This window comes from Ailuropoda melanoleuca, chromosome 10, assembly GCF_002007445.2.
Source record: "Ailuropoda melanoleuca isolate Jingjing chromosome 10, ASM200744v2, whole genome shotgun sequence".
NCBI classification, from domain to species: Eukaryota; Metazoa; Chordata; class Mammalia; order Carnivora; family Ursidae; genus Ailuropoda; species Ailuropoda melanoleuca.
Genome location: NC_048227.1, coordinates 95,698,123 through 95,725,659, shown reverse-complemented (window position 1 = coordinate 95,725,659; position 27,537 = coordinate 95,698,123). Strand labels below are relative to the sequence as shown.

At 41.5% G+C, this 27,537-nt stretch overlaps 1 protein-coding gene across 15 annotated transcripts in view; it reads left to right on the top strand.

The window, feature by feature from the left end:
* The window catches only part of SYNE1 (spectrin repeat containing nuclear envelope protein 1), a 437,003-nt gene extending 409,719 nt beyond the window's left edge, over positions 1-27,284 (top strand). For 10 of the 15 annotated variants that reach the window (XM_034669323.1, XM_034669329.1, XM_034669326.1 and 7 more), the window contains 14 exons: positions 94-276; positions 538-675; positions 2,185-2,376; positions 3,267-3,600; positions 5,764-5,832; positions 7,496-7,638; positions 9,316-9,442; positions 10,231-10,442; positions 12,856-13,056; positions 14,325-14,453; positions 16,025-16,237; positions 17,253-17,345; positions 18,710-18,768; positions 26,299-27,284. In XM_034669323.1, coding sequence (XP_034525214.1) covers positions 94-276; positions 538-675; positions 2,185-2,376; positions 3,267-3,600; positions 5,764-5,832; positions 7,496-7,638; positions 9,316-9,442; positions 10,231-10,442; positions 12,856-13,056; positions 14,325-14,453; positions 16,025-16,237; positions 17,253-17,345; positions 18,710-18,768; positions 26,299-26,539 — 2,334 coding nt within the window. In that variant the 3' untranslated portion in view covers positions 26,540-27,284. The remainder of the gene's footprint in view (positions 1-93; positions 277-537; positions 676-2,184; positions 2,377-3,266; positions 3,601-5,763; positions 5,833-7,495; positions 7,639-9,315; positions 9,443-10,230; positions 10,443-12,855; positions 13,057-14,324; positions 14,454-16,024; positions 16,238-17,252; positions 17,346-18,709; positions 18,769-26,298) is intronic. The other 5 variants (XM_034669328.1, XM_034669324.1, XM_034669325.1 and 2 more) reach the window with 5 other exon arrangements.
* Positions 27,285-27,537: the final 253 nt, after the last annotated feature.

The following is a 27,537-nucleotide window of genomic DNA, read 5'->3' as shown; positions in this document are numbered from 1 at the left end:
TGCCCTTTCCCTGTCACTGCAGGATGAGGCCAGGTGCCTTTGCTGAGAGCCCTTCACTGATCCCCTTACTGACGTGCTTCTCTGTGGTCTCAGGCTTTCCAGCGACAGGTTCATGAGAGCCTGACGCAGCTGGAACTGATCAACAAGCAGTACCGTCGCCTGGCCAGAGAGAACCGCACCGATTCTGCCTGTAGCCTAAAGCAGATGGTTCACGAAGGCAACCAGAGATGGGACAACCTACAAAAGCGTGTCACCTCCATCTTGCGCAGACTCAAGGTCTTTATTACGCCTCCTCTGTTGCTTAGAGACCCAAAGGACAGGATTGGGCCATTCAAACATATTAAGACATAATCTCAGTGATTTTGTAAGATTGGGATGGCAAGAGTGGTTTGTATGGTAATTTATATGGTAAAGGATTACAGAGTTCTCATGGTTTGTTGAACAAATGACTTTCCAGAAGAACGTTGGAATGGGTGGTGTCATCTCCATATGCGCAATGTGGACTTTAGTTTTCTGTCATTTTCTTTTCACATCCAGCATTTCATTGGCCAGCGTGAGGAGTTTGAGACAGCGCGGGACAGCATTCTGGTGTGGCTGACAGAGATGGATCTCCAGCTCACTAACATTGAGCATTTTTCTGAGTGTGATGTTCAAGCTAAAATAAAGCAACTCAAGGTAAGATAGTCGTGATTTTTCAAATTGCAAAGAAGATGCGAAGAGGAAGGGAAAGAATATAGTAAAGAACTCTTTTGGAAAAAAAATTAGTTCTTGATTGAAAAACAATTCAGAAAATACAAAATGTATTAAAAATGAAATAAAGAACATTACCTAGCGATAACTACCATTAGCCTGTATACTTTTAATTATTAACTTCATTGCCAGGGTATTAGGAATCTTGTTTTTTGGCTGGTTTTTTTTTTTTTCTGCTTTGTTTCTAGCACCTTCACATAGTTTCTTTGACTTCCGTGTTCCAACTTTCTCATGTTGGGTTTTCAGTCCACATATTCCACATCCTTAGATGCCAAGTTAATTTTTAAGCATTTTTGGTATGTTTCACCATACAGTTCAAACACAGTGGCTGATTAAAAATTTAAATAGGAGTGATACACATTAGATATAAGGAGTCCATAAAAGAAAGAGTGTTTTAACAATTTGAGTATTATGCAAGGATAATTTCTCAGGATGAAAAAAATCATAGATACTTGTAGATTCTCAGGATGGAAAAATCGTAAAATAGCGAGCCCTGATATTATGCCCAACTCCTTCCCCACTGACTCTTCTGAGTCGTTTCACAGATAAACCAATATTTAAAACCTTCAACAGGAGATTTCTACCAAGAGATAGTTGAATCTTTTCTTTTTAGACTCTGGCAAGGTCGCAGAACTCACTACCATGCTCCCTTCTTTCCAGCAGCCTTTTTATTAGTGGATAATTTCAACTATTCCAGAGTTTATTCTTGTATTGAATTAAAATTTATCCCTGAAATCTGTCCCCACTAGCTTAACTCTTTTCAACTTTATAGAATGAGTCTAAATAGTCCTCCAGAATTCCTTGTTTTTCAAGTAATTATAATCTTTCCTGATTATTTCCTGAACCAATAAAAGAATCATCTGAGAAGAATGTGACATTATCATTTGGATGGTTTATCTTAGTCATGTTTGACATATGATCAGAAAGTATAAAATTAAAATATTTAATTAACTCTCTAAAATTTTAAATTTATTTCAGTGGCACTATATTGCTTACCATTGCTTTTCATTAGGGATAACCAGTGCTATCAACTTTATGATGGGTTTAAATGTTTTTTCCTGTGATTCTCTACCCACACTGTCTGTGGCGGTAAATTTCATTACCCAAAGGCACCTTTCTGGTCATGGAATTCCGACGATTCCATTTCTTTTTTTTTTTTTAATGATTTTTTATTATATTATGTTAGTCACCATACAGTACATCCCTGGCTTCCGATGTAAAGCTCGATGATTCATTAGTTGCGACGATTCCATTTCTGACTCCTGTTCTGATTTAAAATTTTTATGTGTGACTTTAGAAAGTAATAGCTTCTTGGCTTGTCACTTTATATGGTACATTCAATATCCCCTGCATGGTTTTTCTAAATATATATCTTATAATTATTTCATGTCACTGTGAACAATAAAAAAATTACATGAGATTTGTGTTCCCCAGGCCTTCCAGCAGGAAATTTCACTGAACCACAATAAGATTGAGCAGATAATTGCCCAAGGAGAACAGCTTATAGAAAAGAGTGAGCCCTTGGATGCCGCGGTCATCGAGGAAGAGCTGGATGAACTCCGGCGTTACTGTCAGGAGGTCTTTGGGCGTGTGGAAAGATACCATAAGAAACTGATTCGCCTGCCTGTATGTGATGTGTTTTTTTCACTGTCACTAAGTCTAAAGAGAATGAGTTACGTGGGGTTAGGTAGCATTGGACAATGGGTAAAAGCCCAGACTCTGGAGCTAGAATACCTGGATTCCAGTCTGAGCTCTGACATGTGTTGGCTGCATAACCTTGGGCAAGTTACTTCATGGCTCTTGCCTTGGTGTCCTCTAATGTGACACTGGTTTAATAATACTACCTACCTTGTAGACAGGATTGCTTCGGGTATGAAACAAGTTAATATCTATCTAAAAAACTTAGAGAGTACTCGGCACATATCTTCTATGGAAGATAAAAACGCTTCTAGAAGAAATAAGGAGATGAAAGTGCAATGTAAACAGTTGCTCAACTGATGAAGTGGTTTAGTTGAATTTTCTTTCTCTTCCAATTTCCTAATTGCTACCATAATCACATCACAAACTGTTATTAGAATATTTGGAATATTCTGTGATAAAATATATTTTGCACCTGGGATATAAGGTAAAAAAGGACCAGGTAAAGTTAATTAGTCATTTCCTTCTGTTCCTGAAATGTGCCATTGTGTAACTGTTGTGTTGGAGGCACACTGCTAGGCTGCCTTTATTTACATTATCTTATTTAATCTTAATTATTTGAAGTCTGTTTTAATATTATTTCCGTTCCACCAGTGATAAAAACTAGAGCTTTGGTAGATTAATTTATAAGACATTTTTAAAAGTGATCAGAGGATTCTCACTTATTTGATGAGAGGAAGTTAGAAATTACCCCCACTAAGGTAGGAATATGACCCAGATAAGCTTGAACACTGAGATTTGGTGAGAGGCAGAACAGGAAGTGGTAAGGGCATCATCTGACTGCTGCGGTGATAGAGTTGGCTTGACTACATTTCTAGCTCCCAGATGATGAGCATGACCTCTCTGACCGGGAGCTGGAGCTGGATGACTCTGCAGCTCTCTCGGACCTCCACTGGCGTGACACCTCTGTGGACGGCGTGCTTTCCCCCCAGCCTTCCTCCAACCCCTCCCTCTCACTCGCCCAGCCCCTGCGGAGCGAGCGGTCGGGACGAGACACCCCCGCCAGTGTGGACTCCATCCCCCTGGAGTGGGACCATGACTATGACCTCAGCCGTGACCTGGAGTCTGCTGTGTCTAGAGCTCTGCCCTCTGAGGATGAAGAGGGTCAGGATGATAAAGATTTCTACCTCAGGGGAGCTGTTGGCTTATCAGGTAGGAAAGAGCTCTTCCAATAGGCGAGCTTGAAAGAAAATAAAAAGGACTGAATGTTGTATTTGAAATATGTAAACTAAGCAGAATCCTCTTCTTCCTTTCTCCATTAGAGCAAATTGCACATAATAGAATAATTGGGTATTACTGTGATTATCAGATCCAAAAATTAGCATGACCATTGGTTTATCCCACATACACTTACATTCTTACTATGTGACAAGCACTGTCTAAGTATTAGGGATACATGGTTCCTTTTGCTCTCAAAGAGCTTACACTTTAGTGTGGAACACAGATAAGCAACAGCTGTGTGAAGTGTTGGTGCTGCAAAAGTAATGTACACAGTGTGGTACAGAAACACAGCCAAGGGTGACTAACCAGAGCTTTGAGGAAAGGCTTTAGGGAAAAGACTCTTGAGTTGAGACCCAAAGGTTAAATGGGAGTTAGTCAGACACAGTGAAGTTCAGAGGAAGAGAGGAGAGGGTGCCCACCCAGCTTCATGATCAGCCACAGAGCTTTTGGTCACCCAAAGTTCATCCACAATGACAAGGTTGTAGAGTGGGAGACACAGAGTGGACAGAGAGGAGGTGGAAAGGCAAACCAGGGCCTGGTCAGATAGCAGCCTACTTGCCATGGAAGGGAGTTCTCTCCTGAAGGCTCTGGAGGGCCACCACTGACCTCTAAGCAGGAGGTGACATGATCAGATACATACTTTCACAGAACCTGTCTCAATACTAGATGGAAGGGATCACATTGGAGAAGAGCTCAGAAGGAAACATTTTATGATCGAGGTTGGAGAGATGATGGTGGCCTGAACTAAGGAACAACACTAGGGATGGAGAGAATGGAAGAGAACTGACAAATCATGACGAGTCTCCTTAAGTGATGGTTGATTGAACTGGGATTGAGGCGACTCTCGGACTTGGGTATCTTGGTGAAAGGTGCAGGCAGCCCGAGGCCCCGAGGACCACAAGAGGGAGAAAATGTTGTGGGTGTTGTCTGTGGGCCGGGGGCAAGGCAGTGAGAAAGGGGGTGGTGATGACTCATTTGTGCACACCCCGAATTCGAGATACTGTAGAATATACAAATGGAATACCCAGCAGTAGATGTATGGTCTGAAGTTCTAGAACTGGAAATGCAGATTAGGTAGCCATCCATGTATACATGGTAATTGTCCCTGAGGGAAGGGAGGAAATCACCCAGGAAAATGTAGAAAGCAGAACAAGAAAGACGAAACCCCAAGAAACACATACAGTGAAGGGGTGGACAGAGAAAGAGGAACATTGTAAGGAGGGTGAATAAAAATAGAAGAAAGAATCAGAGGCCAATTTGTAGCTCTTGTAAATGCATCTCACACATTCTCCAAAAGGCCGTCTCTGCTTGTTTCTGATGGTTCACATTTGGATTCCCAAGGGTATGACACTGTCTAAAAAGAAAATGACTTCCCTCATTTCTATTTTGTTTTTACAGGAGAGCCTAATAGGTATTTCTTATTTACAGCAGCACTCTCCAGTATGTAGCTGTCAGCCACATGGGGCTGAACATATCGAGCCATGAAATGTGACCATGCAAAACTGAGATTTGCTGTGTCCAATGTATTTACGTGAATTCACAAGTCTCAAAGACTTAGCACAAAGAAAGAATGTAAAATGGTAATATTTATGGTGATTACACGTCATAATTTGGATATATCGGTTTAGCAAAGTAAAGCATTAAAATTATTTTCATCTGTTTCTTGTTACTTTTTTTAATGTGGCTCTTAGAACCTTTAAAATGACACATGTGGCTCACTTTATTTCTACTGGACAGCGCTGCTCTAGAATCTGTCTGGATTGAAATCGCAGTTCTGCTAATTACTACCTGTTGAAACTTGGATAGGTCGTTTAATTCCTCTGGATCTCAGCTTTCTTACCAGTAAAATGCGAATAAGACTTCCATGCACCCTGTAGATAGATGAGTGGTTAGAACGGTGCTTGGCTCATAAAACATTCTCAGTGTGAGCTCCGACGATTTATTTCAGGAAACCTTTGGTGAGCACGCTCACACTCCTCTGTATACTCAAGAGCTGTCTGTCTAGAGTGACTAACTGCTTTTTTTTCCCCTAGGAAAAGTTATTTCCCGCCACAAGGAATCTAGCTGTCAACTTAGACTGTGCTCTTTTTGCAGATGTAATGATCCCCGAAAGTCCTGAGGCCTATGTAAAACTCACAGAAAGTGCAATCAGAGCTACCTCTGGTAGGCACGAAAAGCCACAGCAAGCCTCCCCCCTCCCCTGTAACAAGCCTCCTCTCTGAGCACATCTGCGGTCCCTCTCACAGCTCAGGGCAACAGCATGTTAAGGAACCACCTCCTTCTCTTACTGCTGCAGTAGAAACAAGCAGACAAACACAACCCCAAACTATTCTGTTGATCAACACCAAGACTAAGATTTTAATAATCAAGTTTCAGTGAAATAACGTCTCCACCTGTTAAGTGGGAATGAGTCTCATTAGGTATAGACCTATGATGCCCGTGCACGGGAGAAAAGGGGAGATGGAAGCGCTAGTCTTCAGCACCTGTGCCCCGGTGCCCTGATTGAGGGTAGCCGTACTGACCTCGTGACTTCTGGGGCCTGGAGACTAACCTGCGCCTTGGCAGTCGGGGCTCAGAGGTCCTGTCCCATGTCCACCAGCCTGCATATGTGACCTCAGGCCCACCATTCATCTTCCTGATCTCAAGGGCCACATATAAGGCGAGGGGTGAGACCAGATGTCTGGCTCTAAAAAAAAATTTTAATTGACCTCAATAAGTCGTACCCCATAAAATAAAGAAAGGAAAATGGAACCAGGTTTGTTTAATGTTGCACTAGATAAACTATAGTTCAGCATAGTTAAGCAGGGGGAAGGTGGAGAGGATAGGGTTTGACCATAGCAATACAATACTGAATGGCAAAGGTATTCGTTAACACTTCGTTTTTGAAGCAAAGGAGCATTAGTGAAATGGTGACTTCCTGAGTGATCCCCAGTGAGAGACCTCTTCCAGGTGTATTTAGAAGGCCTTTTTTCAAAAAAAAATTAATAAAGCTTACTAATACATGTTCTGCTTTCACCCTGTGTTAGCTTCACTCTGACAATCAATGTTCTTGTTCAGTTCAAAAATTATAACACACACACACACGCATTTTGCACACACACGCATTTTGCAAAAAGGTATTACACCTCTGAAAGGTGATGATCCAGGAATTCCAGGCTCTGAAGAGGAGCATGCTGAGATGCAAATGCTAAAATCTTAAATGCTAAAATGCAATAAAATGCTTAAGTGCAAATGCTAAAATCTGGTTTTGTTGTGGGTTTTAAACAAAGGCAAGCCATTGGTAGTTTAGTGTCTCCACCCATATGTAACTTCTTGGTTATCTTGAAGTCACACCTTTAAGTGAATGATGCAGCTGGGGGGGTGGTGGTGACTGCCTCTACTGAGTGCTATCTTCTGTTGAGATGCGGAAAGAAAACAGAGGATTATATCTTTTTCCCCTTGATAAGTGCCTGCAGAGGGAATATGAGAAATAACTGCCTCTTAGTTGGTGGGGAGCATAAGGCACCACGTTGGGCTTTCGGAGAGGCCTTCCACAGCTTACACAACATAGATTTTCAGGGAATCAGCTGCCAGCAGAGCGGACACACAGGCTGTTAGAGCCCACTGCAGAGGCCTTTTGCAGTATCTGGCCTGCTAGGACTCTGAGCCAACCACATTCATTGATTGGTCTGGTCTTTGAACTTCTAACTCACCAGCACGCTAGTACTAAATTTGCTTTGTAATAACGCACACATACGCCATTTCTATACCACCTTAGCCGAAGTAATTTCTCAAACTTCACCTTGAATGTCACGCATGTTCAAGAACCTTGTGGTTGACATTGCAGGAGCTCCCAGTGCCTTAGAGTCACAGATCCGACAACTGGACAAAGCCTTGGATGAGAGCCGTTTTCAGATGCAACAAACTGAAAATATTATCCGCAGCAAAACTCCCACAGGACCGGAGCTAGACTCCAGCTACAGAGGCTATGTGAGTATCCTGACCCTTGTGATCCCAGCATGTACCTGGAAATCATAGTTGTGTGACAAAGAACAGTCTGTCTGTGGCACAGGGCTTTCTGAGCTATCAAGCACCATGCCGCCCTTGAACTCACTCACGGGTTTGGGTGTACAAAACGAAGCCACACTAGCAGGTTACCTTTTGAGTAAAACTGGCCCGTGCTCAGATGCACTGACCTACTACAGTGACCAGCCTGTTCTTTGCATGGAGAACTCCGTGAGATCCATTTAACTGACAGCAACAAAATGCTTTGGCTCCCAAAAGTGAAGAGGCATTTCTCGAAACTCAGCTAATAATTTTGGGGCCAAGGTTATCCTTGAAGTTGCAGATTTAGCTAATAGATTACTAACACAGAATATATATGTGTGTATATATATAGTTCTTTTCTGGGGTGTATTGATTTACTCACTGCCTTTGGGAGTGTTTTTATCCTCTGTTATCAGTGTGCTCATTATGGGGAAAACAAATCTGACTAACGAGGGATTTGGAGAAAAGATGGCAAAAGATTGTATGTATTACTAACTTCTATTTTCAAAGTTCCTACCTAGTAAAGTATATACTGAGTTTATTTGCTCTGCTCAAGTTACTGACCAAATAATTTTTCCTGGAGAACTGCCCATTCCTACACATACTTAAGTAAGAGAATTTAAAAGTAAATCTCTTCCATGGCTCATAGTTTCTTTTCACACCCAAAAGACTGCCTAGTAAAAGGAAAGAAAAATTAATTTCCCTAAGTCTAATAACAACTGTAATGTACAACTTTTTGAAACCAGGGAAGAAAACTGTTGTAGTTTATATATGCTGATATTACTATCCTCACAATTACAGAAGAATGACCAATCGTGAGTTTATTTCTTGTCCAGTTTGGCCTGTTATACCAACTTCTATTATAGTGAAATTTCCTTTTTTTTTTTTTTAAATATAATAAGACTTCATGGTGACCCTGCTGACATCACTGAGATTGTACTCAGTCTCAGTCAAAAATACTCAAACTTCATAGCAGCGTGATTTGTTAAAGGCTTCGAAACATAACTTTATGGTTAGAGCAAGAGTTCTTTGAATGCCGTGCATGACATTAAACTTGGAGTTGGAAGGTTTTCCTTTGATGTTAAGAATTTATTCCCTTAACACCTGTTAAACATTGCTTAGATTTTCTTATGAAACAGCTGGCTTTCATAGTACTTTCTGCTTTTAAGTATTTAAATTATTTAATGCAAAAAAATGTTCCTTCGAGATTTGTGGTAATATTATTGTTCCCACATTTCAGTTTAAGAAAGAAGAAGCAACTTGCCAAAAATTTTATATTGTTTTGCCAGCTGAGGGCTCTGAGTTTTCAATCCCGGATTGGTTTTTCATCTCTCTTGACTCAGAGATGTGAAAGAAATTTTGAGGGATTCTCATGCAAAACTCAGTATATCTTCAAGGCACTGCTCTGCAAGTGTATGCATGTGTCCTGTGTTGCAGGCACATGTTTTTGAACTTGATTTTTTTGTTCTTAGCAGACTGGTTTTTTTTTTTCCCACAGAGCAGTAAAACACAGCCACCATCCTTTTCAAGGAACTAGAAATGTATTTTCCCCCAGAAGCTCTTGCACTTGTGAGAAGTTGAGAATCGTGTGACCGGGTCCTGTTTTCTGTGTCTCAACAGATGAAGCTGCTGAGTGAGTGCCGTGGCAGCATAGACTTAGTGAAGAGACTAGAACACAAACTGAAGGAGGAAGAAGAGAATTTCCCCGGCTTTGTTAACCTGAATACCACGGAAACCCAAACAGCTGGTGAGTGAGCGGTGCTCAGCTCAGGAGAGAGGGAAATAGAAGATCCTGAAATACCGTGTTGCCCCTGCGTTGCCCTGCGCTGCCCATCTCATTCTACGCCATTCTCCCCTGAGAACTTTTCTCCGTGTTACGATGATCTCCTGACAGAAGGGGGTGGGGAACAGCATCGCCGTGTTTTCTTCCACATCCCATTTATTTTCATGCACTCTCTCTAACCTCTTTTGTCTGGCATTTCATTTTATTTTATTTTTTAAAGCTTTATCTGAGAGAGAGAGAAAGAGTGTGAGTGTGGGGGAGAAGGGGCAGAGGAAGAGGGAGAGAGAAGCGCAAGCAGACGCCACACTGAGCGCAGAGCCCAACGCGGGGCTCGATCTCACAACCCTGAGATCATGACCTGAGCTGAAGTCAAGAGTTGGCCACTTCACCGACTGAGCCATGCAGGCGCCCCTCGTCTACCATTTTATATATGAGTTCTCCAAGTTCTGTTGCAAAAAGAAACCAATTGAATATTATCTTCCTGCACATTACTGCTTATTACTTCATAAAGTTCTTTATGGTATTAAATCCTATGCAGTTTTTTTTTAACCCCAGTATCATTAAAAATGCAGGTGGGATAAACACAGCCATTATACTGCTTTGTGTTGTTTAATAGCTGACAACAACAGAAGTGCCTGTTAGAATGACTTTTCTTTGTTGTTATACTTAGGGACCCGTGTATCTTTAAGGGATTTCCCCAACATCCCACATAGAGAAATACAGCTCATTCTTCTGTGTGTGTCACGTCCCAGGTGTGATTGACCGGTGGGAGCTCATCCAGGCACAGGCCCTGAGCAAGGAGCTGAGAATGAAACAGCACCTCCAGAAGTGGCAGCAGTTCAGCACGGACCTGAACAACATCTGGACGTGGCTGGCGGAGACAGAGGGAGACCTGGAGCAGCTGCGGCGCCTGGAGCTCAGCACCGACATCCAGGCTATCGAGCTCCAGATAAAGAAGCTCAAGGTAGCTGCCCTCAGCCTTTCCCACAGTGGCCAAGCAGAAAACGGCCACGTGCACTGCCTGGTCCGACAGAACCAGTAGCTGCAGCTGGGCTCTTACCACCCGGCCACAGGAAAGTCATCAGTGAGCACGAATGCCTTCCTTTCCCCCAGCCGTCCCGAATCAGTATTTCTAGAGAAGGCTTGGAAGGGCAGAAAGATGGACCACGTTGTAGAACTAGCCCCCGTGTAACTCATTACGTATGATTTAATGACTTGGTTCCTAAGGAATGACTAATATTAAAACTTCGTGAAACATCCAGGTACCTCTGGGACTGTTTGACCCCTTTTAAGGGAAGTGCAGAAATGACCAGGCTCCTACAAGTCTGTATCTAGAGCTAGAGAGGTTTCCTCTCCAAGATTGTATCTCTGTGACTTTGTAGAGCTGTACTGAAATTGTTGGACAATCAGCAGAACCTCTGAAATAGGATATAGTAGTAACAGAAGCAATTTGCGGTGTATGAATAAAGCAAAACAACACTGTGGAGTAATTATGGTAAAACACCTGGCATGTACACTTGATTTTGGCCTGGATGGGTGTCCATCCACATGGGGTAACGTCCTTTAGCTCCGTCTCCAGATCCTAACACCCCTCCTTAGCACAATTCTTGAAATGCATTACTCTGTGGAGACTTTTGTAAGCATACTCTGGATTGAGAGCCCAGTTTGTTTTTAATAGCTCCTTCAGTCCCTTCTTTTTGTTTGGAGAGCATCGAGATGTGCTCTTCCTCAGAATAGAGCTACCAAGGCTCTCTAGGCTCAAGGGTTAAGCGTGCTGCTCTTGTGTCTCTCGGGTTTCATGTATATTATTTATTTTGGGGTGATGTTTTGATGGCTTGTTTTGGTTGTTGTTTATTTTAAATTTGCAGAGAAATGAGTCTTCCCCACTGTTGCTCAGATTTCTTCTCAAAGAATAGCCTCTGCACTAGCCCCATCAATTTCTGGGTGAAGCATCAGGTGGGAGATGTGATTTATATTATCTGGATTATAAAACACGTTTTTCTGTAGAGTACTTAAAATTATTCTAGTTCCTCTCTGGGAAAATGTAAGGCAGTGTGTATGATGACCAAACCCCTAAAAAGTTGATAAAGCAAATGTTGGCCAGAGTCTGAGACCTAAGTGAGATTAGGGTGGGAAAATGAGACCTTGAAAGTCAGCCTGTGTGATAAGAAAAAGCCACCCTCTGCACGCTTTCCCAGTCCTTCCTGTCTGTTTCCTGAGCATAAGTATGTGGAAAAACCAAGTATCTTCCCACAGTATCTCTTGATTTTACAATATCTCTGTGGTCAAATCTATATTACTGCATTTTGAGAATCTATTGGAAAGTGAAAAATTAAGACAAGCTGGAGACATAATAGAAATGTTGAGAACTTAGAAGAAAATGTAGCGTGGGCAGATGTGATTTGTGGGATCACTGACCCTAAACTAATCTGGGTATGTTTAAACAGTACCCAGATATTGAATCATTAATGCATAATCATGTGCTGCACAAGTTCTTGGAAGAGTTCTAGATTTTTGGGAAATGCATAAAGCAAAAATCAGTTGCCTACTTTTTTTGTGAAATCAAACTGAATTGGTTAGCTGTTGAAATACCCAATCCATTCTCTTGACCATCACAACAATGTGGCTTATGACATGGGCAGGGTTCTTCTCCCCCTGTGGGCCACTAACTCTCTGTGCCTATCGAATCCAAACAGCTAGAGGCTGAGGCCTGGGAATCTGCCTTCTTAGCAAGTTTCCCGTTTCATTCTTCTGGAGGGACTTGGAGTCCCATTGGTCTAGTGATGAGATTCTTACATGAAAACATTTCCTGCTGCCCAGAACTCTTAGAGCCAGGTCTGGGTTTGTTTTGTTTTATTGTTGTTGAACTCCCATGCTGTGGGTTGAGTTTGTCAGACTTCTTAGTTCATTGCACGGGGTCATCAGCACTTCCTCCAACGTTCCTCTTAATTTTGTCTGTTTATCCTTTGTCCTCACTGTTTTTTAATCTCCATTCCTGAAACCCGTGGCAACCATTCTTAAATATTGAATGAGTATTCATTCATATATGCATGAAAAATATGGATTTGTGTGTGTGCACGTGCCTTTTAAATCACAGAAATGCTATTCTATTACACACATTGTTCTGTTTCTGACTCTTTCACTCTATACCATATTTTAAAACCCATTCAAGTTGTCAAGTGTCCATCTAATCCATTTCCTTTAACTACAGTGTGGTCCTCAGTGGTGTGCGCCACTGTCTCTTATCTAGCGGTTAAGGCTAATTTTACTGAATGGATCTTTTCATTTGGGTGAAGCTTTTACTAAGGTCTTAAACTATGCTCTAAACATTTGTATTGTCATTTTCTTTGTTTGGTTGTTCTCCTTTCTCTTTATAGGAGCTCCAGAAAGCTGTGGACCACCGCAAAGCCATCATCCTCTCCATCAACCTGTGCAGCTCCGAGTTCACCCAGACTGGCAGTGAGAAAAGCCAGGATCTGCAGGATCGCCTGTCACAGATGAACGGGCGCTGGGACCATGTGTGCTCCCTGCTGGAAGAGTGGCGGGGCCTGCTCCAGGACGCGCTGATGCAGTGTCAGGTTCGTGGGAGTCAGACATTTCCAGTGTAGCTGAGTCTGAGACTTGATTTAGCAAGGTCACTTGGAGGGATGCAGTCACTCCCCAAAGCCAGGATTTGAATGAGATAACTTAGTGTCCAAACTATTCATTATCCTGGAGAATCTTTACATCTGAACAGGAGTTCAAGCAAGTGGACCCCGTCTTTTATCCAGCTAACTGGACTATTCGCATGAGTGTATCTCAGCCCCAACTCATTCATTCATTCATTCATTCATTCATTCAACAGATATTTACTGAGCACGTTGGCAGACATTTCTTGAACATGAAAGTGAGCATCACAAATACTTACTCATCCATTCTACCACAATTATTTGATGTGTGCCCACTCTCTGACAGATACACAGAGCAGTCAGGGTACAACACAGCCTCTACTATTTTGGGGGAAAACGGCCAATAAAAATGCACGTAATTGCTTAACCAAGATGCTTACAAGTGTGGATGATAAAAGTAACTGAGAAAAGCCACTTTGGGATAGAGGTCAGGGAACTTCTATGAATCTTTGAGCTGACACTGAAGGGATGTTGCCAGACAGAGCCAATGGGATGTCCTAGAAACAGGAAAGGGTTTAGTGTCTTTAAGGTCAGAAAAGAGGCCAGTAGGATCAGAATGTAGTCAGAGAGGCAGAGAGTGATAAGAAAGATCAGAAAGATGCTTAGCAACCAGATCATGCAGGGCCTGACCAGGAGCAGATTGTATTCTGAGCACAGTGTAAACCTTCTTTCTGAGTTTGCGTGTGCCCCAAGAATATGTTGAAAACAGGTACTCAAGCTGTTGTTTCACCCTTGCACCCCTTCCTAGTCCAGTGCATAGGAGATCTTCAATAACTACCTGTTGAATAAATGAATGAACAAATGGATGAATGAAGGATATAAGAGATTGGATTAAGGCCTTCCAAGATGGGACGGTTTGAATACAGGGAGAAGACAGGGGAGCAGAGTTGCTTCCTTCCAAACTGTATAGTAACCCTAGAAATTAAGTATTTGATACCAGTTTTTCCTTTTGTCTAAATTCTCTCCCAAATAACAAACTAGATGCTTTTGGTGAGAATGTGAACTCAGATAATTACCACAGCACCAGTGCCTTTCTCAGAAAGGAGTTGTGCATAAGAGCTTAAATCCAACGTATCTTTGCCAGTGGTAGCAATTGTAAAGACTGGAAATTTAAGCTGTGAGGGAAAGAAAAATAAATTATTTAAGATGATTTTATACTCCATTTTTTTTCTTCATAGGATTTCCATGAAATGAGTCATGGTTTGCTTCTTATGCTGGAGAACATCGACAGAAGGAAAAATGAAATTGTCCCTATTGATTCTAACCTGGATGCAGAGACACTTCAGGACCATCACAAACAGCTTATGGTAAGATGTGTGAGCTTTGGCAGTCTGGCTGTTCATAGCACCCGCCTATTTCATTTACAGAAAAAGAATGTAGGTGATAATTTTTTTTTTTTTTACCTTTTGCATACTGGTCTCTTTCTCTTTTTTATTTGTTATAGTTTCTGATTTTTGTGAGGCAAACATGCTAATAGAAGATGACGTCGACCAGCTTTAGAATCTGGTTCTAAAGTCATTGCTCAGTTGTAGAGATCTTAGATGTTCTTCATCTTAGTTAGGTTGTTTTTACTAAAGCAGATTTTTGGCAGTTATACTTGTTTTTAATTTAAGCTGTATTTGTTATATCTATGTATAAAGTAGGAGTATCTTGAGTGGCTTAAATTTTATTTTTATGGACATTGAAGCTATTAAAATAGGAAGAGACCATTAAGACTTCATAGAAGAAATTAAGTGGGGGCACCTAGGTGGCTCAGTCGGTTAAATGCCACCTTCGGCTCAGGTCATGATCCCGGGGTCCTGGGATTGAGCCCCACACCAGGCTCCCTGCTCAGCAGGGGAGTGGAGTCTGCTTCTCCCCCTTCCCCTGCTCATGCTCTCTCTCTCACTCACTCTCTCTCTTTCAAATAAATAAATAAGATCTTTAAAAAAAGAAGAAGAAGAAGAAATTAAGTGTATCAGATTTAATAGTAACCTTGTCACCAAGTTTTGTGAAAATGAAGACAAAAGGGAAAATGTGAAAAGTTATTTTCATTATCTGAGAAAAAGAAAACATGCCAGTTCTCAAGGAGAAAGAAACTTTTTCTAGCACTGAATTCAAAAGGAAATTTGCAGAATCTCTGCATAGATTCGTATACAAAGGACTTCGGATAATATAATGTACAGTGTACTTAAGGGATTTTATAAAAGATAAAGCAGTATATTTGAGTTCCATTAGGAGAAAATGATTTGCATTTTGTAGCTTTCTGTATTTGTAAAATGTCATTTCTCAACATTTAATGCTTACTAACCTAACCAACAGAATTGTAAGCTTTTAATTCAGTACCATAAAGGTCTTAGAAACCAAGAGGGAATAGCTATGTAGTGGCATTTTTACTGACTTTTGACCTCAGACATTAGTTGTAAATAATGAATCACTACTACATCCTTCAAAAAAATCTTGAACAAAGATCAGGGCATACTTAGACGTATGTGAGTTTTGCTATATTTATATGTTAATGTTTCACTTTCTGTATAAAAGAGTATCTTACGTCTCTTCTGCATAATACTTGATGTTTTAAGCACTTTCACATATATTCACCAATTTGAACTTCCAATATACTTGCTGTGGACCAGGCAGGAAGCAGTATTATCATTTTCTGAAATGAGAAAGCTTGAGATCAGAAAGGTTCAGGGGTCTTAGAGACGATTTTTGGCAGCAGCAGGGTTAGAACCCAGACCCCCCCATTCCCGAATGCCATGGGCTGCTCCATTCTTCCCTGGGTGAGCACAGCATTTGGGTACTCAGGTTTAATTGCCCACTGATGTCATTCTGCCTTTTTGGAATTTTCCCCGATTATCAAAAATTCTTAGTAAAGCATTTCTTATCACACACCTAGCAAATAAGGCATGAGCTATTGGAATCCCAGCTCAGAGTGGCCTCACTGCAAGACATGTCTTGCCAACTCCTGGTGAATGCTGAAGGCACAGACTGTTTAGAAGCTAAAGAAAAAGTCCATGTGATTGGAAATCGGCTCAAACTTCTCTTGAAGGAGGTCAGTCGTCACATAAAGGAGCTGGAGAAGCTATTAGACATGTCAAGCAGTCAGCAGGTAAGCTCTAAGCAGACATCATGGTGTAGCATTCCTTACAGAAGACCGAAGAAGCATTATCTTTATCCATTTTTAGAAGGACTTTGAATATAGTACTTGTCAGGATAAAGAGCCCTCTCTCAATCACTGCTCTTACGAGTCCTGTCTCAAAATAAAAAAAGGGGCTCATCAACTTTCATAATAGGACTCTGCTTTTGATTCTATTACATCAAAAAACCTCTTGCAGTTGTTACTGCTAACCCTTTACCGTCTCTACTGTGGCATGTATTTTACCCTGTTTACTTAAGAATTCACATGTTTCCTGTCACACAGCTATGGTAGGTCATAACCAATCGTTGCATATGAGTTTTGTATTCGAACACCAGAAGGCATGAGTTCTCCTGACATAGACAGCAATTAATTCATAGAAAATGTCCTCTGCTCATTTACTTTTTTTTTCCCTTAAATCTATATCGTGGTAGTATTATCGGTTTTGAGAAATGCATTTGTAGATACAGAGATGCTTGGTAAGACTTCAGACGGCCAGTTGCAAAATCTCGTTATGAACGCACAAACACCCTGCACTCCCATAATCCTGCGAAACAACGACCTCCTCTGACCAACGGAGTAGTGGGAGACAAAAGAAGGCTCCTGGATGAATATCTTTTGTTTCGGACTCAAATGACTTGTGTCTCTCTGGCCCAAGAGACCTGTAGTGTAAAACCAATTCCTTCACCTCCTTCACTTCCACTCCTCCACATCCGTGTCACTAAGAAATAAAAAAAGCTGCAAGTGACATAGTAATAGCAAAACTATACCTGTATTTTCCAACAGGACTAAACTGACAACCAGAAAAGGCCTGATACACTAGAAGAATTCGGTTCCGTTCTTATAGTTGTCTGATTCTGTTTTGTCCAAGGAATGGGTTGATTTTTATGGAGGATGGCTGGGGATGGGCCGGTAAATGCGTTGTGGATTACCAAGCCATCACGGCTTTGGGACATGGAGTCCTTAAAAAAATCTATTTCCTATGTAGGATTTGTCTTCCTGGTCTTCTGCTGATGAACTGGACACCTCGGGATCTGTGAGTCCTACGTCTGGAAGAAGCACCCCAAACAGACAAAGAACGGTAACTTTCCACTGGTCCTTTCAGTTGGCCCATGGGAGGGAACACTGGGGAGCAACGGTATCTGTACCCACCTCAGGGTCCACAGGCTCCCCCTGGGAAAGCAGGAGTCCCCCTACAGAAGAGCGTTGTCACACAGTAACTCAGTGAAGTGTCGTTTCCTCAGCCCTGCGGCATGCCCTCCCCACATGCACTCAGGAATGCAAAAGAACATTCTGTTTTTCAAAAGAAGGAGGGCTCAATGTGTGGTTGGTACAGGGAGACAAGTTATTTCTCTTGCTCCAAGGGCCATCACTAGAATGGTGTTCCCTTGTTTCTTTGGCGGCTCCTCCCTTCAAACCACTACCATCATAGTCCACCTAAAAAAGTAGGTTCTATGTAAAGGGGCGCCTCAGCCAGAAGCAGACAGAACTGTGAGCGTCTCATGAGACCATTGAACGTATGAGACAAGTGGAGGTTCTGTTGAACTCTCAAGCGAAGAAGCCTGACGGTGGTTCTGAAGGTTTTTGGCGACTGTGCTGCCCCCAAAGAGGCAACAGCTGAGGAGGACTCAGCCACAGAGCCTTTGGGAGGCTGCCTCACTGGTGTTCTGTGAGGACGGAAGGACGAATCTGGCCCCTGCTACCCTCTATACTTTGATTTCTCTGTGTAATTAGAAGCTTGTTTTTGTTTTGTTATTTTTTTTGTCCAGCTTTATGATTATATTCATTTTTTTACATCCCATTTTCCTTAGTTTTTAGAATTATTGATTTCATTTGTACTTTTTGTGTTATAAACACTTAAGTTCTATGCTGATAAATGTTATTATCTTATTTAGGATTGTTTTTTACTACATTCACTAGTTTCCTATAGATCCTAGTTTAAGAATGTGAAGGAATACTGGCTTTTCGAGTCAAATTCTAGCCCTGATTTAACTTGTCGGGTCCTCATCATTCTACAAAGAAAAATCTCATATTGCCATTGTTATTTTTTATCTACCAAGAATTTCAGTACTGTTTCAGTGTTCTAGGAAACGAAAAAAATATGGCGTGCCAAGGCACATTGACCTTTATATTTATTGTAAGTAAATCCTTGGCTGGTGTGGAGTCACCAGCGTGTCCATCATGAAAAATGGGGGAAAATATCCCACTGTGGTGGGGACTCCCGAACCACAATTTCTGTTTCCTCAGTGACCCAGTGATAGAGATGTGGATTAGTTTCATTTTTTCAACAAAAGAAAAGCCAGTTTCCTGAATTCATGGGTACTGATCATTTCGTTTGATTTATTTTTCCTTTGCCGCACTTTTAGTTTAATTTTTTTCAGTAGCTTGTCTTTATTTGCCTGGACTGAACATTCTTCTTTCTTTACCCCTGTTCATTGCAAACAGCCACGAGGCAAATGTAGTCTCTCACAGCCTGGACCCTCTGTCAACAGTCCACATAGCAGGTACCTTATTCTCCTGGTTTCCACACTGTTCTAGAACTCCAAGAGGATGATGAAAATTGTCCATGATTTAGGTAGGCCTCTATCTGGTCTGCCTCAGGGTAGTTGAGAAATTACTTGTTTCATCCGTACATGCTTTTTCTAATAAATTGGAAGAGACTTTTCTAAGCGTGAAGTGTAAGTAAAGCTCAGAGCACAAAATATTTGGATCCCACCAGAATTTTGTCTAACTCTCCATAGGCCCCCTGGTACTTTTCATCACGTCGTGTTCTGTGTGCACTTGAGGATTCAGTGCAGTGGATGGCACAGCCTCCGTTTGATTCATGGCAGACTTTCATCATCCTCTTTATTTCTAGATTTTACAATAAGACAGGTAATAGATCAATGAATTATTTTACCACTTACAGAACCCACAAATCTGAATAAAATATACTAACATCCCCAGCTTTTTATTTTATTTTCATGTTTTATCCAGATTGTGGGTTTTGAATTCTCAAAATGGCAAGTCCTAATTTGGTATTATTTACAATTTATAAGCACCTTCTCTCTTTTGCTTATCCTAAAACTTCTCTTCTGCCAGCACACTCAGTCACTCGCCTTCCTGACACTTGGCAAGCTCTTTCACACTAAAAACAAGGGTAGTCAGTGCCCCTGCCAGGGGCCGTCCAGAGAGCCCACTCACAGCTGCCCCTCCGTGCTTTACGCCTGGCTTCCAACAGTCCCTCGTTTCTGCAGTTAGCGGTGCTTTGCCTCCTTCGTTGTTGGTGTGGTGTCTGTGCTCCCCTGCCCTTTCACTAACAGTTCATGTTCCCCCAGACAACTTTTTAAAAAGAAAATGCTGTCCCTGGAGCTGATTTTTTTCATTCCAATCCCAAGCCGTTCACTGTTAGTTTGCCCCTCTGGAAACTTATCACCACTGAGCTGGAATCTAAATTCCTGAAAGCAGGGTGAGGGGTAAGGAAGTGTAGAGTTGTAAACAACCCCCGAGTAATAGTTTCCGTTTCCCAGCTGCGTGCTGAAGGGACTGGGTATCTGATTTGGTCATTCCTACTCAGCTGAAGCAACGCAGAACGTACTTTGATGTGCTCTTTGGTTTTAAGCCTCCCTTTACTGTGCTTTTTTTTTTTTCTTTCCCTTTGGTTTGGTTTGACGACAATTTTGTGGGGGTTTTTGGTCCATAATAAATCAATAATGAAATATGAATGGAGAAAAACTCACAAGGATTTTTGAAGATAATGATGGACTTCTACAGGTGCTCTGATGTTCTCTTAGTCCCCTTCAAGAAAAGCCAGTCATGTACTGTAGACAGATCATTGTTTGGTCCATCTTCTCCCCACAAACTGCTGATGTGCCATGAACAGAGATATTCGGGGAATGTCCCTGGAGCAGTCCTTTTAGGATACCAGAGATCAATTCTTTGGTTGACATAAATGATGGTGATGAGAAGGGGAAAGGCTCTTACGTTATTATGCAACACCAATAGCAACCGCCCTTTGGTTCCCAAATATCACATTAGTCTGCAACCCCCATTCTTTCAGTTGCACGGGGTCTTCCGAAAATGTCCAAGCATCGTTTCTTAGGGCAGCAAGTGCTTCAACATGTCTCCTAACGGGGCTTTGCAGCTGGGACAGCCACATTCTCACTGTGACAGCCACAGGCGCCTTTCAGCTCTGCTCTGTCCAGCGCTGTTTATTAACATCTTTCTGAGCATTCAACACAGTGTTTACTTTGCTGCGTAGAGGGTCTGGAATACAAATGGTCTACACCTAAATGGCAAACTTCATCAAACACCTTGGCAGACAGGTTGTGGTTGAGCATTCTTGGACTTCTTAACTTCTTGGGACTTCTGTGTGGGGTGCACCCAACCCCGACAATGGAATGTGGAGTCTGCTGGGAAAGAATTAACTTCACTCATAATCCAGGCTGTCACGGTGTCCCTTTACATTGAGACTTGAGAGCACCTTGTGTTTGATCTTGCACTGGTCCAGCAAATTTGAAAGCACAAACAGTTTAGAATGTTGACCCCAGAGATCTACAATGGAAAATTTTAGACACCTATTCTAAGGGAGGAAAGAGGCTGAGTTGGAAGAAACTGGGTATCCGTTTGAAGGAAGAGGGTTCTTCTATTATTTTTGTTGTTTAAGGTCTGATGTTGATAACACAGTTGCTTATCTGCTATATACAATTTCAGGTTGATTTTACAGCCACAGGTCTATGTGCTCGTAGGTAATATTCTAAGCCTGCACATGGACGGATGCCAGTATTCACTGTACACCTACTATGTGTAGGCACTGAGCTTATGCAGTTACTTCCATATGGTTCCTGCCATGTGTCAGAATCTACAGATTCCCTAAATCAATTACAAGGAGCTCCTCAAGACTCCTTAAAAAGTATAAACATTTGAAAAACATCTGTGACTACATTCATAATAATTATTCATCATTTTTTAGATTAAAGAGGTTTAAGAAGCAATGTTTATGATGGTCCAGCTGGACTTTTTTTCTACTTTTGACTTAAAATCATCTAACTCAATCACCAATAAGTCTTCACAACTCTACTGTGGATTATTTGACGTTGACAAATGGGAAGATTTTACTCCAGTTTCCAGCAAGGCAAAGGAATAATTGCTGTGTAGTCTGGACACAGTGAAGTGATGACTTCATTCCAAAACTTAAGCAAAAAATTCTAAAACAAATTCTAAGAATTCTAACATGCAAAATTTCCTTGGACACCTTTGGTCTCTGGCACCTTCTACACAGAGAACTAAGGTGGAATGAGAAGCAGCAAATGGAAGGGAAAGGGGGGAAAAGCTGTGAACGCTTCACTGTAAACACTGTTCGGTTTCTTGTGGAATTTTTTTTTCCAAGTCTTTCCTGTCAGGCTCCTTATCCTCTCCTACTTATCCATAGCATTCAGAGAGTCTCAGCTTATACAGGTGTACTTCTAGGACAGGTTGGCCACCAAGGCTGAGAGCAGTTATAGGGTAAGGTGCCAGTATGTTTCTTTTTAATATTTTGAGGTATGCATTCCCAGTGTTTCCCAGGAACAAGTCAGCCACTTTGCCTGCATAGTAGCTTTGAAAGCACTACTCATAAATCAGGACTATTCTCCTGGGAGAATAGGCTGCATACAGCCAGTCCCTAATGGTATGAGTTAGCACACCTTTGCTTTAACGATGATAAGATAATAATGATAAATCGTGACATTTATTTAGCACTTAATGCGTTTCTAAGCACCATGCTAAGCATCGTATATCTGTCACCTCATTTAGCTCTTCCCACATCCCCCTGGCACGTCTGTATTCCCAAGACAGGGGCACTGAGGATTAGAGGCATGAAGATTAAAGATTTGAACCAGGTCTACCTGACTCTGGATCCTAACTTGTAAATCACTTCCCTCTGCCAGAAGGGGGGTGGGCTCCTTTACAAAACAGTTCTAGGGCTCAGGCTGCCCCAGTCTGCCTGACACTGCTTGGGACGAACCAGTTCGTTTTTTGAAAAAAGAAGACTGAAATCCTAAATTAATTCTGGAAATTTTTCTTCTGAACCACACATCCAGGGAACAAAGACCATTTGCACCGGAGCAGGCAACAAGATCATACACAACCTAGGTATTTTCTCACAATAAATCCCTGTTACGACGCTGCCTGTGTTAGCCAACAAGTAACAAAATGAATTGAAGTGTCTTTTCACTTGCCTTTAAATAATTTATGCCCACAAGTAATTCATTTTATTCTCCTTGATTATGTAAAATTATTGAGAGGAGTCATACTTTGTGCATGCTATTCAGGCTTTTTACATCCCTGGGTCATACTTTCTTTTGTGTGGTGTGTTATTATGTGCTGCTTCCTCCCCTACCATCTCCTTCTCCCACAACTGTATGTATTTTGGGAAAGAGATGAAGCAACTCCTAGGCAGTCACTTACCCAGAAATCTGGACAAATGAGGGGAGTGAGAAAAATGGTAAGCTAAATATTTACTTGGAGAAAATAAGCACATTCTTCCTGGACAGAATTATCTGAAATAGCTCCATCGGTTAAGTTCCTTGGGTAAGTTCACACATTTCATCTTCCTCTATAAACACAATCTCAACTCGCATCTATTTATGTAATAAGGCCATTGGAGATTGATGAGTGACTAGTTAATGAGTAGTCTTTGTTCTTTCCCTTGTCAAATTTCCCAAAACTCTTGAAACAGGTGCTCTTAGGTCAATGGATAAATATTAAAAGTACCCTTTTCCGTGGGTGCCATTATCCTCTTGGTACCAGAAGCTCTAGTACAGGTTCGTCCTAAGAAGAAGCAATTTTGCGCACGTTGAAACCCTGATAATTGCCCTAAGGGGGTGGCATTTTTCTCAGCAGATAAAGTGGACATTTCCAAGAGCAGTCAACTGCATGGAAGCCCACTAGGCACGGTGTGTTCTCTTTGTCCCTATCTCAGCCCATTACTTCTCCCTCGGTTAGCATTCTTCAACATTAGAAGGTACATGCTAATTAAATTTTAATAAGAAATGCTCTGATGCTGTTAAATGTGCCATGTCCTTCAACAGACTCTCTAACACATGAACCCATATTCCAAAGATGGTGACCTTTCGGGTTTTTCTCAGGAGTGGACTTGTTCAAGTGCAGTCCCTGTTTTGATCTTGATCTTTGGCTTACTTGCTCAAAGAAGATAATAATTGACAAACAGGGGTGGTATTCACCTCTGTCAGTCAAATTGCATAAATTTGCCCATAACTAATGTCCTTAAATGCCTTCTAAAGAAAAAGCCTGTTAGAAATCTCCTTCGTTTTCCTTAGATACTGAATAACGAGGAAATGCAGAGCTGTCTGGTGTTCCTGTTACAACTCATCCAGTGACGGCTGGTGACTGTTGTTTGCCAGGGCATATTTTCAGGTCAAAAGAAAGATACATTGAAGGAAAATTCAATCCAGAGTTCATGAGTAACTATCCCATTCTTCTCAAGACACTTTAAGGCAAACTATTGACTTCATAAACTGTCAAAGCCAAAACGATTTGAGGATATTAATGCACCCCTTGTCTTTGCAAATGAGAAAACTGAAGACCAGAGAGACTAAATTACTTGCCCAAGGTTGTACAATTGCCTCAAAACAAAATGCTCTCATGTCCATAATCCTGACTTGATCTGTGTAATACCATGAGGCTTTACAATCAGAGGCATTTATTTCAGACATAAGGAAACCACTCACCTGCAAATGTCTTACGATACAAGTATTGTCTTCTTTGCTTCTACATGGGAGTTACATAAGTATGGCCTGGACAACCTCCGTTCATGTCATCAAACAACAAAATATTGCAGAGTGTGGTAGGGTGGGACTTGGGAACCCAGACTTCCTGCTGGAGCTCTTCATCTAATTGTATGATTTGGGGCAAGTGATTGACCCTATCCATAGAATCCAAGTTCTGGGATTTAAAAATCTCAGGGTGAACTTGCTAACTGTATAACCTTGAGCCAGCTACTTTATCTCTCTGAGTCTCCTTTTCATCATCTATAAAGTGAAGATAATGAGCACATGGAGACCATCTTGGGGATTAAGTGAGAGACTAAGATAAATGCTTAGTGTGTTGTCAGCAATTAGAAGAGTAAATGTTAACTCTCCTTAGCCACTTCTGTATGAAGTTAGAAGATGGATTAGATATTCTCTAAAGCTTTATTTCAACATGAATATTTTATAATTTGGTAGCTGGAGAAGTTTCTGTCTTCTCCTCCACTAATAGGTATGTGGCATACTTCGTTTATGCTGTACTATATTTTCACAAAATATACAGCCTTTTCCTATTTAGTTCATGAGGGATAACTCATTGGCCTTAGCAGTTAATCAGTTTGACCACTAGATGGTGATTAAACTCTTATGGCCTCTCAGTTGGTAGCCTATACTGACCAACTAGAAGATATAAAGTGTATAAGATACAGAACTTTCCAGTTGGAAGACCATCTAATCTAATTTGGAGGGTTTGAAGCAGTTGGCACTCAGAGGTGAAGTGAGTTGTTCAAGGTTATACAGATGTTAGTCATAGACTTCGGACAAGAATACAGTCCCAGTTTGGGCCAACGATTTGTTTTTTTCATGACACTGCAAGAACTGTACTAGAAACACATTATGGTACGTGGCCATTTGGAGCTTCTGCAGGATTTCTCTGCTTGTCTCACATATGTCTTTGACAGTGTAATAAGAAAGCTTTGAGTACTCCCTCCGTTCCTTTTTAAGGAGTTTTATGTCTTTTTTATCTTAACATTTATTTTCTTTGGTGCCACCCCTTATCGCTCACTGATATGAGTGTAATCTGTCTTCAGACATTAATGGCTAATGGGATAGCTGGAAACATATTTTCTTGGGAGAAAAATGTACAGAGTAACCAATATAGTTTTTATACCTTCCTATTTCTCCAGGGGCCTCACATTCAGTGTCCTTACCCTTAGTGATATTATATCCATTAGTGAATTCATAGTAGGCATGGGGGAATGTGTCTCATTGGTACATACATTCTTTTTGTTCCCGCAGTGTTGTGTGTGTGTGCGCGCGTGCATGTGTACAAAATGCCTCTTGTAAATAACATTTCCTTCTACAACTTTTCACCTAGTAGCCAAATAAGGCATTAATGGATGCTCACAAAGAGGAAATAGTGTACTTCACCCAAGACTGACTTCCATATTCAAAATTTTGCAGTATTTCTCGTGAGTGCTGAAATTCATATTTAAATTCTAATGCACTATTTAAAAGTAGATGGGAAAATCGAAGTAGATAGGAAAACTTGGAACTTTGAGTCTAGAAGGAATCTTCAAGAAGATCATATGTTCTCAGAAAATGATGTCTATTTCCCAAAGTCACAGAGCAGCAATAGATAGAATCGGCCTAGGGTCTATGCCATTCCACACCAGTGTTCTGTAGGCTAACTCTGCCGCCACCCTTGTACATGTAGCTTTTGAACCACTTGGCTCAGGGTCAGATGCTGATTCAGTGCAAGATGAAACCAGGGTATACTCTAAAATTATTTAAACTTTATGCGTCTCTGCAAGATGGCTGCCACTGTTCTTAACATTGCTGCATAGATTTCGCCACATCCAGGATGGCAAGATGGGATACTTTGCATAATTCTGACAGCAACTAGTTTTGCCTAATGGTGCTACTGATACTCTTAAACCAAAAATGTCCTGCATCAAACATCCACATTTTAATTATCTGGGATCTACCTAACCTACGCTGGTCGGATGTGTGTAGAGCAATTACTTTTGTTGATGGAAAATGTTTTACCAAATTAAGGGATGGGATTTGAACCCAAGTAGTTGCCTTTAGTTGACTGACTAAGTGTTTATTTTTCATCAGCGAAGTGTCCAAAAACACTCTTCGTGTGGTGGGGAGATCACCTGGGCATACTGCAGAAGGCTGCCAGCCAGTTGCCGGGTTGGGTTGGGTTTGGCCTGGTCCTTTAGCTTCCAGGAAGGTGAGGAAGCAAAAGCAGCATCCAGACAGCGTTTGAAATATTTGAGTTATTTATGTTGATTCTCCTCTCAGGTCCACAAGAGGTGGCTCCGATTCCTCCCTTTCTGAGCCTCGGCCAGCTCGGTCCGGCCGAGCCTTCTTACTCAGAGTCCTCCGAGCGGCCCTTCCACTTCAGCTTCTCCTGCTGCTCCTCATTGGGCTCGCCTGCCTTGTACCAATGTCAGAGGAAGACTATAGTTGTGCCCTCTCCAACAACTTTGCCCGATCATTCCACCCCATGCTCAGATACACAAATGGCCCTCCTCCGCTCTGAACCGAGCACACGCCATCCGCAGCACTGCTGGTAGCATAAGGAGGTTTTGGCCAAAAGCAATCCCAAACTAGCAAAAACAGGACCTGAGTCTCGACGCATGCCCTCAGCGTGGCAGCTTCAGCTCTCCTCCGCATCCCGCATGTGCAAATCATGGCTTCAGAGGTGGATCGGAAACAATGACAGGAGGAGAGCAGACAGACAACAGGTTGGGAAGAAATTTTGTTTGAAACTCTGAGCCTCAGCACTAAAGAGATTAAGGACCTCCAACGTTCTCTGGACGCATGAATTCTGGGCCCTGGGCTCATTCTATGCATACCCAAGGACTTCGGTAGACTGTCTGAGCAGCTGTCCCACAGTGCTCCTCCACCCACTTAATAAAGGACTTTCCCTGAGTGCCATGATGGCATCGAACAATCTACCAACCAACCAGTGCTGAAGAGATTTGAGAACCTTGTAACATACAATTTTTAAGAGCTTATATGGCACCTTTCTTTTTACCTTGTTTTCCTTTGGGGCATGATGTTCTAACCTTTGCTTTAGAAGCACAAGCTGTAAATCTAAAAGGCACTTTTTTAAAGGGTATAAAGAAAAACTGGATGTAATAAATAAGATCATGGAAGGCTTTATGTGAAAACAAAGTTGAATGTTACAGTAAAAAAAAAAGATATTTATGTATGTACAGTTTGCTAAAGCCAAGTTTTGTTTGTATTGATTTCTTTGCATTTATTATAGATAATATAAAATATTTTGTCTGTGCTTTTTTTCTTCCCCCTAAAGAAATGACTTTAAATTTACATACTAAGCAGGCACTTATCAGGGCACAACCTAAATGATCGTTTTTGCAGAATAAGAGAAGACGAAACATAAGTATATATTAAAGAAAAAGGATGGTTACAGGTAGCACACATTTAGACGTAAAGGACTCTGGATGATTCCTTCCCCCCCTTCCCACAGCTAATCATATCTCCTGACCTCTTACTCCCCAGCATCTTTCACAG